Raw genomic sequence first — 12,078 nt, forward strand, 5'->3', positions numbered from 1 at the left:
CTGTATTTGTAATATGGGAAAACTGAAAGCAATTCTATCAAGAATATGAAGTTAGAATACCGAGTTAGAAAGTACAATTCAAAAGAGTCCTCGGTTTCATTTCTATAAGAGCCTGGAATACAGTATGAGATGCCAATGTGGAACTGGAATATAAGCACTTCACCTTCAGCTGTGATGCACTGGGAATAAATCATAACAAATCCCTCCCCTTGATTAACCTAACTTTGAGCATGAGGTACAAATACATCAATAACATTAAATATACTGATTACTACACAAAGTGCCATTACTCATTCTTAATTTACTCATCATTCTAAAGATAGACAAGTGAGACCCAGAGCTCCGCGAGACTCACTCAAGGTCACAAAGCTTGGTAGATCAGCAGCTGGAATTTCTCCACTTGCAGATAGAGATATTTTATATACTAACTGCAAGTAGACACAACCCATCAGCAGACAGAAACATTCAGCTGATTCTATCCCTCATAGGGGTGGAAGGGTGGCAAAAGCCAAGTGGCATGCAAGTTAGCTCCTGACTGCAACACCCCTAGTAACGGGGCATTTTAACACTAAACTGCAAAGAGAAAAGCAAATAGAGGAACGGGGGGAGGGGGAGAAGCCTCAGATTTTGGAAATCCGGGGATTTCAGTAATGGCTTACATAAAGATACCATCAAAATCTAAATACATTTAACAGTTCTTGTTTCAGTAATAAAATTATATATATTCTTTCATATGGAAGTGTAGACCTTATATTCAAATATACATTTCTTTAATTTTACCTTCAGCTTCTAAAAGTCTTAGACACTTCACTTGCAGCATGAAATGCAGAAAGAAATCCAGTTTAAATTAGCTCATTAGACAGAACCTGCTTTTTAAGTGTGATTCTCGTAAGTAGCTTGCACCTGAAGGACTCTCATTTCACATCTCTTCTTTTTGAAGAAGTTGTTGGTAAAAAGTAGTGTCTACATGGAGGAAACTTCATTTCACTAAAACCTCTTGAAGAAGAAAAATGAAGCACGGGACCTTCTGAATACTCTGTACTGAACACCTCATTAAATCAGCAATTGTTTCTGATGAAAAGTTCCCTGATGTAACCACGTCTCATTTTCATTACACTACTTAAATTGTGTTCAAATCTACAAACACTTCTTTTAGTTCAGAAAGACTTTGTGTTGAAAACATTTGCAATGGATGTTACACAGTGCTGCCAGCGCAGTATGAAGACTCAATTTTTACACATTTGGAATGAGCACTGAAAATTTGTACTGTTTACAAAATATATTTAGCACTTTATAATAGTATCATAGAGCTCAATTAAAAAAAAAAAGAAACAAACACTGGGTAAGTGATGTTTATCTCACATGGTAAAGTTTAAGGGGTGACACCTTATCAAAGACAACAAAATACTACTTTATAAGGAATCCTTACATTTATCCAAAAAATCTTTTTATTCCATAGCTGTACATTATCTTAATCTTACTTGCAGTTGTATTTCTATTAGAGCTGGAAATTTTGGATTACTTTGTTACAAGTCCACCTTCCCACAGAACAAGAACTACGGATTTGGCATTAACCCACTGGAGAGAATGTACAACAGAAAAAGAAAAGTCAATTTAAAAGATTATCCACGTCATGTAGAGAAGTGAATTATTAAAAAACATAAAGCAATGCTCAATTACTTGCAACTAAGATAACTGTAAGAAAACAGTGAGTACCACAGGTTGAATATTACACAGTGTTATTCCTGCAAGCTTATTTTCTGTAAGAAATATGCAAGTTTAAAAAGCATATTTCCCAGACTAGCCATGCCCCTAGGGTCATAAACCATTCTGCACACTCTCAAACTAATTCTGAAACCCAGGAAAGGAACATTCTATAACAAAGATTCAATCACAAAGGGAAAGCAAAACAAAAAACTCCCACAAACATGAGATATTTAAAAAAAGAAAAAAACAACCATCTTAGACTCTGTGGCTGAAACTCTAGTCACATCAGTAAGTGACAAAACAGATTCATTCTACTGAGATGTGGATTTCACACCAAGAGCAAATAAATTTTAAGCAAAGCAGTTAAAATCCATCTGTCTCTTTCAAGCCAGATTTCAATTACTGTTTCATAATCCATTTTAAATCAAATAAGATTATCCTTCAATAAAATATTGAAAAAATATCAAAAGCATCTAATGTATCTCAGCTGTACGAGACTTACAACAGCTTCTATTAACCCAACAGACCATCTATGACTGACCATCAGTTCATACGTTTGCCTGAATTAATATATGCAGACCACCAAACAAATTCCATAATCCAAAAGCAAGTGGGAATTATAACTTAATTGTTATATAAATTCCACTGCGTGTATCACAAATATCTGTATTTAAAATTCACCAAGAAGAAAGTTCAAGAACTTCTCCAGGTGCATTCATGTGTGTGTCAGGGAGATGGGCATTTGTTTTTACACTAAACTTTTTCCTGTAAATGTCCATAAGCTACAAAGTTCACGCTAGGAAAATCTCAGTGCTTTTTCAAGCCAGTCGTAATTACCAAGAGAAGTTAGTAACTATTTCTAAACTTTCTTTATGCACCACATCCCAGGACCATAATTTAAGACAGAAAATAAACCCTACCATAAGGGGCTGAAAATACACCAGAAATTTGTATGTAGTTCTACCTAACAATATAATTAGATAGCACGCCCTAGTTACAGGCCAATTCTATGCTGTTCAGACTTGAGGGCTAGCATAGCCAACCCCAGTAAAATAAGAAATCAAAGCCTGAATTAGTACCACAGTGCTTCCACAGTGCTGATACTGGCACAGGTGACATAATACCTAACACTCCTAAAACTTCAGAAGCATGAAAAACCAATCAATTATACATGGATATTGTTAGAAGTTTCAAAATATTAGTGTAATGTTAATAAAATCTGAACAGTCTTAATTAAACAACTCAGATAAGTAAATATGAATATTGTTTCTGTGAAAAAGGGATGAAGAACAAACAATATTTTCATCAAAGCTGCCAGGATCCAGAGGTTGGCTAGCTTACTTCAGCTGGAGGAGTGCTACTATTCTCCATCCACTCTAGATGGATGGATGTTTGATTCAGATCAGCAATGTTTAGGAAAAAAAAAAAAAAAACAGTTGTTCCTCTTATGTATTCCAGACATACAAATAGTCCAGCCCACCTGACGAAATACAGCCAGGTACCTACTTCAAAGATACTATGTAAGAACAAACTGACAAATGAAAATAAATTTGTGTTCAAAAGGATCATGTTCAGATACAGCCTAGAAACAAGGCAACGGAAGACAGATATTTGCTATTATCTTGCTTTTTCACTCTTACATTTCAAGACTGGTAAAGGATATTTAGCATTACAAGAATAAAGAAATTCCTTCTGTAAATGGTGAGTGCTACCACGAAAATGCATGAGGATTGATCTATTTTGTTACAACTTGGGAATGAGGAAGACATGTATGTAAACAGTCTGTTTCAAGGCCATCTGTCTAGAATCAGGAATTCCTTAACAGAACAGTTTCAGAAATCTGTCAACTACGGGGGAAAGAAGAAACAGTTATCAAGTAAGAAGAAATAACATTAATTCTATTTTTTAAATATAGTTCAGCAAGAGACTTAATAGAAAACTACAAATATTCAGGCTATACACAAATACATACTATGCTGTTCATTTCAGATGACTCGTAACTTCCACATGGATGGACACTTCCAATAGGTTCCAGTCCCTCTTCATCCCACATATATGTGCCATCAGAGCTATCAGATGGAGAAAGCTCAAAAGAGGACCCAGCTCTGTAATTCATATCTGGAGAAATCGCGCTCTCGGCAGTGTGCTTTGTGCTTTCACTGTTGTCATCCATTGCTTAAAGAAAACAAAAACAGCCAACAACAACAAAAAAAAAAATCAAAAAACAATCAAATATTCCAAGATAAATAAATAAATGCATGCATTATTCATGTTTTAATGTTTCCAAATCATATTCTAACAAATTCTAAACAAAAGCATTCTATAGTATTAACACCACTCACCCTAGGAAGTAAAAAATTCAGGCTGGACTGGGAGTTACAACTAAGAACCCTTTCAACCTACATCTTTGCTAACGTTTTACAATGCAGTAATCTATCCCTCAAGAAAATTTATCTTTTAGAATTCTGTATCTTTTTAACAAAGATTTTAATAAAGTGGGTTCAAAAGATAAGTCTAAACTTTCAACTATGAAGTCTTTCAACATAGGTTTATACCACAAAAGTCCATCAGGGATGTGAAAACACAGACTTTAAAGCACCTTCTCTTTTTTTATTGCCTTTAGGAGTTAATACAGCATGCCACTAAATGAAAACCAGTAACACTCCAATTTTAAAAATTAATTAATAACACACCCTGCACTTACTCCCACTACTTAAAACAGTTACAGCTTCTACAGTTTCTCCCTATAGAGAGGAGAAAAATGCAGAGACCACAAATCCAAAATAAATATATGTCAAAATAAGGCTAAGAGGAATTCCACTACCTTACCATGAGAGTACTAATTACTAACTACCGTTACTACTTAAAATTACGTTACTACTAAAAATTTATTCCAAAGAAAAAGAGCTCTTAAAAAAAAATCATGCTTTAAGAAGATGACTATTATGCAGAAAATGCACTGTGAGAAAATAGATAGACTAGTATAGTTTTGTTATAAAAAAAAAAAAACAGAATGGTTAAACATATAAAGTAACAATAACAATTACAGAATCTTCATTTTAGTACCAAAAATTTAAAATCAAGTGCAACGAAGTATTTACCAGACACATTTATATCAAGCCAGTCATCAGCATTACAGCAAGATCCTCCACTTTCCTTGAGAGAAGCAAACGGCTCTACTGATGTTATGCTCCCGTGCTCTAACTCTTGAATGCAGCTCTCCTTCTGCTGTGCTTGTATTGTTTTATTTGGATCTTCTAAATCTATGAAATCATCACTGAAGTCTTCACTCAAGTCGTTTTTTTCAGAGGACGACAAAGAAGATATAGATATTTCATCTCCATCATCGCTCATGCACATGACATTTGATCCATGTTTTCCCATGCTTTCACGAAGGCCTTCAACAGATTCTGTTCTTTGAGCATTACTCTCTACAATGCTATTTTTCTCAATTGTTCTATTTATATTTGTTGATATTTCAGAGTTCTCCAATATATACGTGTCAGAAGTTGTACTTTTGCCACCATCCACAATAATATTTCCAGCAAACCGCTGGCCAGTAGGCTTCAACAGAGAAGGCCGACTTAATCTGTATCCAAAAGAAGGAGCTGACCCAGATCCATTCGACAGCGAGGACTTCTTTGTGCAAGGAGATGATATACTAGAGTATGGCCTTGTAAATCCATACTTCACAGATTCATTTCCATTGGGTACATCCAACTGTCTTGCATTTCTTGACCACAGAGTTGACCTCTGAGATGTCCTAGCAGCTAGATTTTGACTATGATAAGGCCTTGTAAGATCCACAGCTTTATTAAAGGAATGTGACCTGGTTAACGATGCAGCGGGAAGGAAAGCATTCTGAATGGAATGTGAAAAACTTTGTGATCTTACCATTTTTTCACAGGAAGAAGACTTGCTATTGTCTGTAGAGTGTACAAGGCTTTCTCCTGAACTTGTCCTTGAGGCATTAGAATTTGCCCTAGGTCTCTGCAAACCTACCATTGCCCGATTACCATAAAATCCATTTAAGTGTGATTTTGGAGCACTGAGTCCAGAATATGAGGTCCTTCCTGACAGGGCACCTTTGGCGAATTTTGCTGAACTAGACAGTCCAGGCAAAGACTTTGGGTTTGATTCCTCAGTAGACGATACAAACATATTGTTTTGCTTTGCTGTTTTTGACCCAATTGAAGCAGTATTATTCAAACCCACCCTGAGCATATCATTACTCAATGCTCCTTGAGACTGAGAATACTTCTCAGAATCAATTAATTTGTCATTACAATTATGTTTAGAGTTAGTCTCTCTCTCATTTTGATCATGAAGCTGATATTTATTTGATTTTCTCCAATTGAAAGAGAAGGAAGACATGTTAACAGTGCCATTGTGCTTGCTGAAATTTTTGCCACCATTATTCCCTGCTAAATTAACAGCTGTCCCATTTGACGTCGGTTGTAAGACGCTTCCTAAAGTTTTCGTTCCATATTTTGGTAGCCTGGAAACCAAGGATGTCCTGATTTGACTTTTTTCTTCCATGAGCTTTTGGGTACATTGGTCCTCAGAGGGTGCGTGAATCTAAGAAAAAGAAAGAATGTATTAGACCATCAGCAATAACACAAAACAATATAATTTCACATGCATTTGCATCTGTGTTTACTACATCCACACGCTCAATGTGACCCCAAGAACAGAGCTCTGAAGATGATCTTCTGAAGAAAAATGTTTCTACTGAAAAAAGATATTTGCACCCCGAACCATCAGCAAAAACCAGAAAAAAACATTATCTTTGTCACCTGGGCATGACAGGGAGGCAAAAGCTGCATTCTAGCAAATGTTCTCTGTATGTTTCTCCTCATTCCCACTGGGACCCGTCCCCAGTATATTCTTCTGAATTCTGTTTATGCCAGAATTTCCCAAGCATGAAGCTGCATTTATAGCCCTCCATTTAACAGTGACTTCTCTCTCCACCGATTTTGTCAAAATACTTCAGATACAATTGGATTTCTGGTTCTATAGAGTCTCAGAGCTCCATGAATTCCAGAAATTCACTCTGATACAAATCTTTGCTTTTATTTGATGATAATCAAGTGTCTGATCATTTTGATTCCCCAACTTCTATGTTACAAGATAAGAAAAAATGATCACTGATCATCCATCTTCCTCCCAGCATTTTCTTTTTCCATATTCCCATTCAGGATAAAGATCCATACGCATTTTTCATCTTCATATGGAAACCATCACCGATTTTGGTTGCCTTTTTGTTCCCATACAAAATCTGACTTACAGGATAGCAACTGCATGCAGTATTCAAGTTAACACGTTTCTTAAAAATGATTAAATATTTCTCGGCACAAATGAACTTGACTTCTGTGCAGAGATGCATGAACACTTAAACCTACCCCCATGTCCTGAGATAAAGATATTTATAGCATTTATTCTTTTCCTTATATCTGTGACTTTTGCCCCCTAGCCCCTTGGAAATATTCCACTACCATCTTCACCAAAAATGAGGATTAGGACAATGTCATTTTGGTCTACTCAATACAGCTTCATAAAATAAAAGCCTAGTATCTTTGCCTCAACAATTCTTGCCTTGAGAGTTCCATCTTGTTTTAATACTTCCACACTTAAACACATTCATTCTACTATTTGTGCAGGTTACTCTATCTGTATCAACCTTCTGCACAGCAATACAATACAAAGAATTTGCCTAAATATTATTATTAAAGCCTACTTAGACAGTGAGGACAGGTAAAGTCTCCAAGTTTTGATGCTGTATATTAACACGTAGTTCACTCTTGCATTAAACATTGTATTAGCAAAATGAGGTTTCTATTGTAGAAGACAGCTATGAAAGAATATGTTGCTTTTGCTATCCTGATTTTATTTATCAGTCAGTTCCACCCACTGGTCTTACAAGGTTACCAACACAGAATTTTGTTAGTTCTTACCCTATTCCCTGAAACTATTATCTGTGTTTGACTTTTCACAAACCACTGGCAGGACTGAAAAACACCAAAGTTCTTAAACCACAGCAAACACGCTGATAAACAACACACAGCAAGTACCACTATATTTGAGGGACAGGAAATACCCTATGTAACCACAGAAAGCATGAGCTCAAAGGGACTCACTCCCCAAGCTGCAAGACCTCACTAAGAAACACATCAGATAAAATCAAAGTGGCATTAAAATCAAGCAAAGTGAAGCACCCCCAGGATACTGTAAATGAATAGGATGCCCCAGAGCTGTGCTTCTGAAAGTAGGTCTAACTAAAAAGATATTAAAAGAAACATACTCAGAAACCACAGCTTCTTCAGGGCTCCTAATGCAATGAAAACATCAGGATCCGCATCCTGCAACAGGTAGCATACAGCCATTTAGAAGACACTCATATACGCATTGGAGTGAATAGTGATAGGACAAGGGGGATGGTTTTAAACTAAGACAGGGGAGGTTTAGATATTAGGAGGAAGTTTTTCACACAGAGGATGGTGACACACTGTAACAAGTTGCCCAAGGAGGCTGTGGATGCCCCATCCCTGGAGGCATTCAAGGCCAGGCTGGATGTGGCTCTGGGCAGCCTGGTCCGGTGGCTGGCGACCCTGCACATAGCAAGAGGGGTTGAAACTAGATGGTCACTGTGGTCCTTTGCAACCCAGGCCATTCTCTGATATTCTATGATAGAAACACAAATCCCCAGTCTTCAAACATTAAGTGAATTCTCACACACTGAAGACATAACCCACGCTGAGTTGTACACAAACATACAAGTCTCATTCTTAGCAACAGTTTAATTTTATACTGAATTTAAGCATCCCATAACAAATCTATGAGCTAGTAAAACACCATATATTTCTATATGTGCTCAACACAGCATGTAGCACATGATAAAATTCTGCTGTTCTGTGCAACTGTGGAAGCTGGTCTGAGAGACACTCTGCAGACTGTACCTTAGAATGACCTAGCCAACTTCAATCTGTTTTCTATACACTTAAAGAAAATATACGGAGTCATTCACAAAGTACATCACCGCTCCTGAGGTGACACAATGATCACCATTTCATGGTAAGAAAAGGCACTTAAAGCATCTCATGTGTCCGTACCTATAAAAAGAAACCTGCCTACAGTGTACCTGCGTACCTTATCAAAATGAAATATCAAAATCAAACATCAACCTCCAAGACACTTAATGCCACATATATGCCAATAAAGTACATTATAGTTACTTAAAATAACACCATGCGCAACATTATCCTTAACATTATGAAGCGCTGACTTACAGCAAGCAACATAACACAGAGCCATCAAAAGATACCCCAACTGTACAAAAAAAAAAAAAGCTCAATTCTTGTAAAGGAGTCTTCAAAAATCAAGAAAGTTAAACTAGAAAGCTGCTTTCATGCTGTATCGATAAATCCCTTTTGACGTCTGTCTACCATCTCTCAGGTGACCATAAAATTTAAATGAGGCCAGTTAATGAGATTACTTTAATCCTCCAACAACTGCAGCAAATTAAACTCAAACACTGTTCAGTTCTCTCAGAAGGGTGTTGCTCATTTATCCTTAATTGGGAAAAGAGAAAATATCTTCAAGAAAAGTGTACTGATTGCTTCAAACACCTCAGATAATTAAATTAAGTACTGCCTACAACAAATACATGCCTATGTTTTATTATCTACATAGCTGTAACTACTGTCACATTTTCTACTATTGATCTCATTTGTTTGGTTGAAGTACAAATGCCACCAAAATAAAACTTAACAGCACACTCTGGCAGATGTTACTTTCTCCCAAAAATCTAGAAGTTTTTTTCCAAGTTCCCTCCCAAATTTCCTCAATTTCAACATACATTACTACTAAAGATTCCATTCACAAGCAGCACGGTACCTGCAAGTTTTTTTTTCCTGCATTCCACGAAACTCAGGTTCATTATAATCTGCACTGTGTTCCTATGTATCTTAAAAAACTCAACATACTTTTAGATTTGAGCAATCTATGGATTTTTTCTTAAATTAACATTTGAACAAACAAGTCTTACACATTTTGCCCTGGGAAATGCTTTATCTAGTTCCCACAAGTCTAATTGGGAGTTAAACTAATAATGAAGAGCCTAGGCATACATAATAATCCAGGGAAAAGGAATTAAGATCTACAAACCCTTTGAACCAATTGAAAAGGTGCTACATCCCTATTTTCAAGGATATTTAAGATTCTGGCAATAAGAAAGGATATTCATTTTTACTTTCCTTGGCACTTTCCATATAAGATTATCTTTCTCAAGGCAAGATCCTCTGACATGAGCTTCAACTAGCAAACACAACACCTACATCTCTGTTTCAAGAGCCTCAAGAAGAGTTTCCTATATATAATCGTCTCTGCAAAGTTTGGTTTTCCATCTGAGACTCCACCCTACGCATTGTAGAATGAATCTCACACGCAAGTGGCAAACAAAGTTTATATAAGGGCTACTCTGAAAGTAATATCTACTACTTCATTATGTTGGCTCACGACATCAGAGACAGATGTTGGTGGTATGGGAGTAGAGGTTGAACCTTCCCACCAACATTCCACTCCATGTTGTTGTTGTGTGACAGATGGCAGCAGAGAGGCAGTCTGACAAAATAGGGTCTGACATGGAAGTGAGAACAAAGCACAGGTGTGTCACTGAACTGCAAAAAATGCAGTAGAAACAGCATTCAGTGACATTCATTGACACTGGCTGAACATTTATGGAGACCAAGCAGTGAATGTGAGCAGTGAGGCAGCAGACGGTGCATTTCACCAGTGGCAATAGTGGGTCACCTCCGCTGGTGGAGATCCTTATGAGTGAGGCATGCAGGCTCTTGTTCATCACTAGCAAAAATTCACAGAGAATGACAGGGAACACGTAGAAAAATAGAGTTCTGTGACTGAGAATTTGTTCTATCAAATAGTGCTATTGTGTTCTTTGTATCTGATGTAGTTTTCACATATATAATTAGAAGGCATTACTTTCAGAGCAATCTACGTACATTTTCATCTTTGACAACTTAAGAATATTGCTGTCCCTATAGCCCATGCCAGAAAGCTAATAGCAGTCTGAAGTTCCAAACAGTTACTTGTGGGACCAAACCTCCACTTACTGTCATAACAGCGTGGAATAAGGAGCTGCAGGATGAAATGCAGCCAGCAGGCTGGTGACAGACAAACAATCCCACAGAACTACCACTATGCCAACAGTTTTCAATGTAGCTTTTGCTCATCCTGCAAATTTTAAGTAGACTAAAATAAAGAGATCATCAAGTGTCTAACCTAAAATGCTTTTATTTGAGCAACTTCCATTCCAGCACGAACAAGTTCTTCCATGATGCTAGAGACAAACAAGCTCGAAGGGAAGGATGGTGTTAGAAACCCTTCTCAACATCTCCTCATTACTCTCAGATAACAGAAGCAGCACCTTTCTGCAGCCTACAAGAAGCTGGCAGCTGCTACAGTACACAAGCTTCCTTACTCACCCTGAAACATTATGTTCAGTAGTGTTCACATATGGCAAACACCAATTACAGATCAGTCAGTTCTGTTTGATACTTGGTTTGGGCAGTCTGACAGAACAACTACAGCCAAGCTCAGCAGCATTAATTGCATTTCTACCACCATAATATGGATGTTGCCGAAGTCAAAAGTTTAGTAACTACATATGCCAAGCCCGACCTTACACTCCTATTACTTCTCCAGAAAGCCTAAAAATTAAGAGACTGCTTAATTCACTTGCTTGGCTCAGTGACAGCTGACCTGAAACAACAGTTTATCCAAATCCATCTATGTATCTCAAGCACCAAGAATGCGGCAAGATAACTTCCAGGGGCCTTCATTCTTTTTTTCCTAGAAAATAAAAGCAGATTTCTACCCATGAAAACAATACAGATAGAAAGATGAAAGTAATTAAGGTTTCCATGGATGAAATATCTCTTCTAGTGAAAAGCCTCCTCAGCCACACCACTACACTAGAGCTGAGGAAAAACAAAAACCAGAACTGTTAACCAGTGCACAGGCTGCATGGAAAATGAATGAAATAGACCCTTTCAGTTCTCAACTGAAAGGCAAATAGAAAGCAGCAAATGGATGTCTTGAGGCAGGCAGAATCTATCACCTTAAATAACAGTTACATCCTGTTTTCTGCACCACGCTTATAAAAGCAGAGTCCAGTTGAAAACAGGCACACAAGACCAGATATTCAAAATGCTGTGAAACGCGTTCAAGATATGCTTTCAAGATACCTGCTCCTAACATCTCAGGGCTTTCCACTACAACTACGATGCCCTCTGAACCAAAAAATAATTGTCTGAAAAAGATTGTATTGCACTTTAATTATTCCCTGGGTCTAGA

At 37.2% G+C, this 12,078-nt stretch overlaps 1 protein-coding gene across 1 annotated transcript; it reads right to left on the reverse strand.

Annotated features, from left to right (window-relative positions):
• Window positions 1–1,336: 1,336 nt before the first annotated feature.
• Window positions 1,337–6,311, reverse strand: LOC104911898 (serine-rich coiled-coil domain-containing protein 2-like). The gene is made up of 2 exons (XM_010714227.3): window positions 4,809–6,311; window positions 1,337–3,882 (listed from the first exon to the last, which is right to left on the reverse strand). Exons 1-2 carry the CDS (start codon window positions 6,244–6,246, stop codon window positions 3,662–3,664), a joined length of 1,659 nt encoding a protein of 552 aa, XP_010712529.1. The 5' UTR covers window positions 6,247–6,311; the 3' UTR covers window positions 1,337–3,661.
• Between the last annotated feature and the right edge of the window lie 5,767 nt (window positions 6,312–12,078).

Source organism: Meleagris gallopavo, chromosome 8 (assembly GCF_000146605.3).
Source record: "Meleagris gallopavo isolate NT-WF06-2002-E0010 breed Aviagen turkey brand Nicholas breeding stock chromosome 8, Turkey_5.1, whole genome shotgun sequence".
Lineage (NCBI taxonomy): Eukaryota > Metazoa > Chordata > Aves > Galliformes > Phasianidae > Meleagris > Meleagris gallopavo.

What these genes read in the sequence shown, in the direction of transcription:
- LOC104911898 (XM_010714227.3), bottom strand. Translation starts at nt 6,246, where the DNA reads ATGGAAGAAAAAAGTCAAATCAGGACATCCTTGGTTTCCAGGCTACCA. An exon ending in GCTTGATATAAATGTGTCTG is followed by an intron (nt 3,883 to 4,808) that starts GTAAATACTTCG and finishes GTTTTCTTTAAG; the next exon opens with CAATGGATGACAACAGTGAA.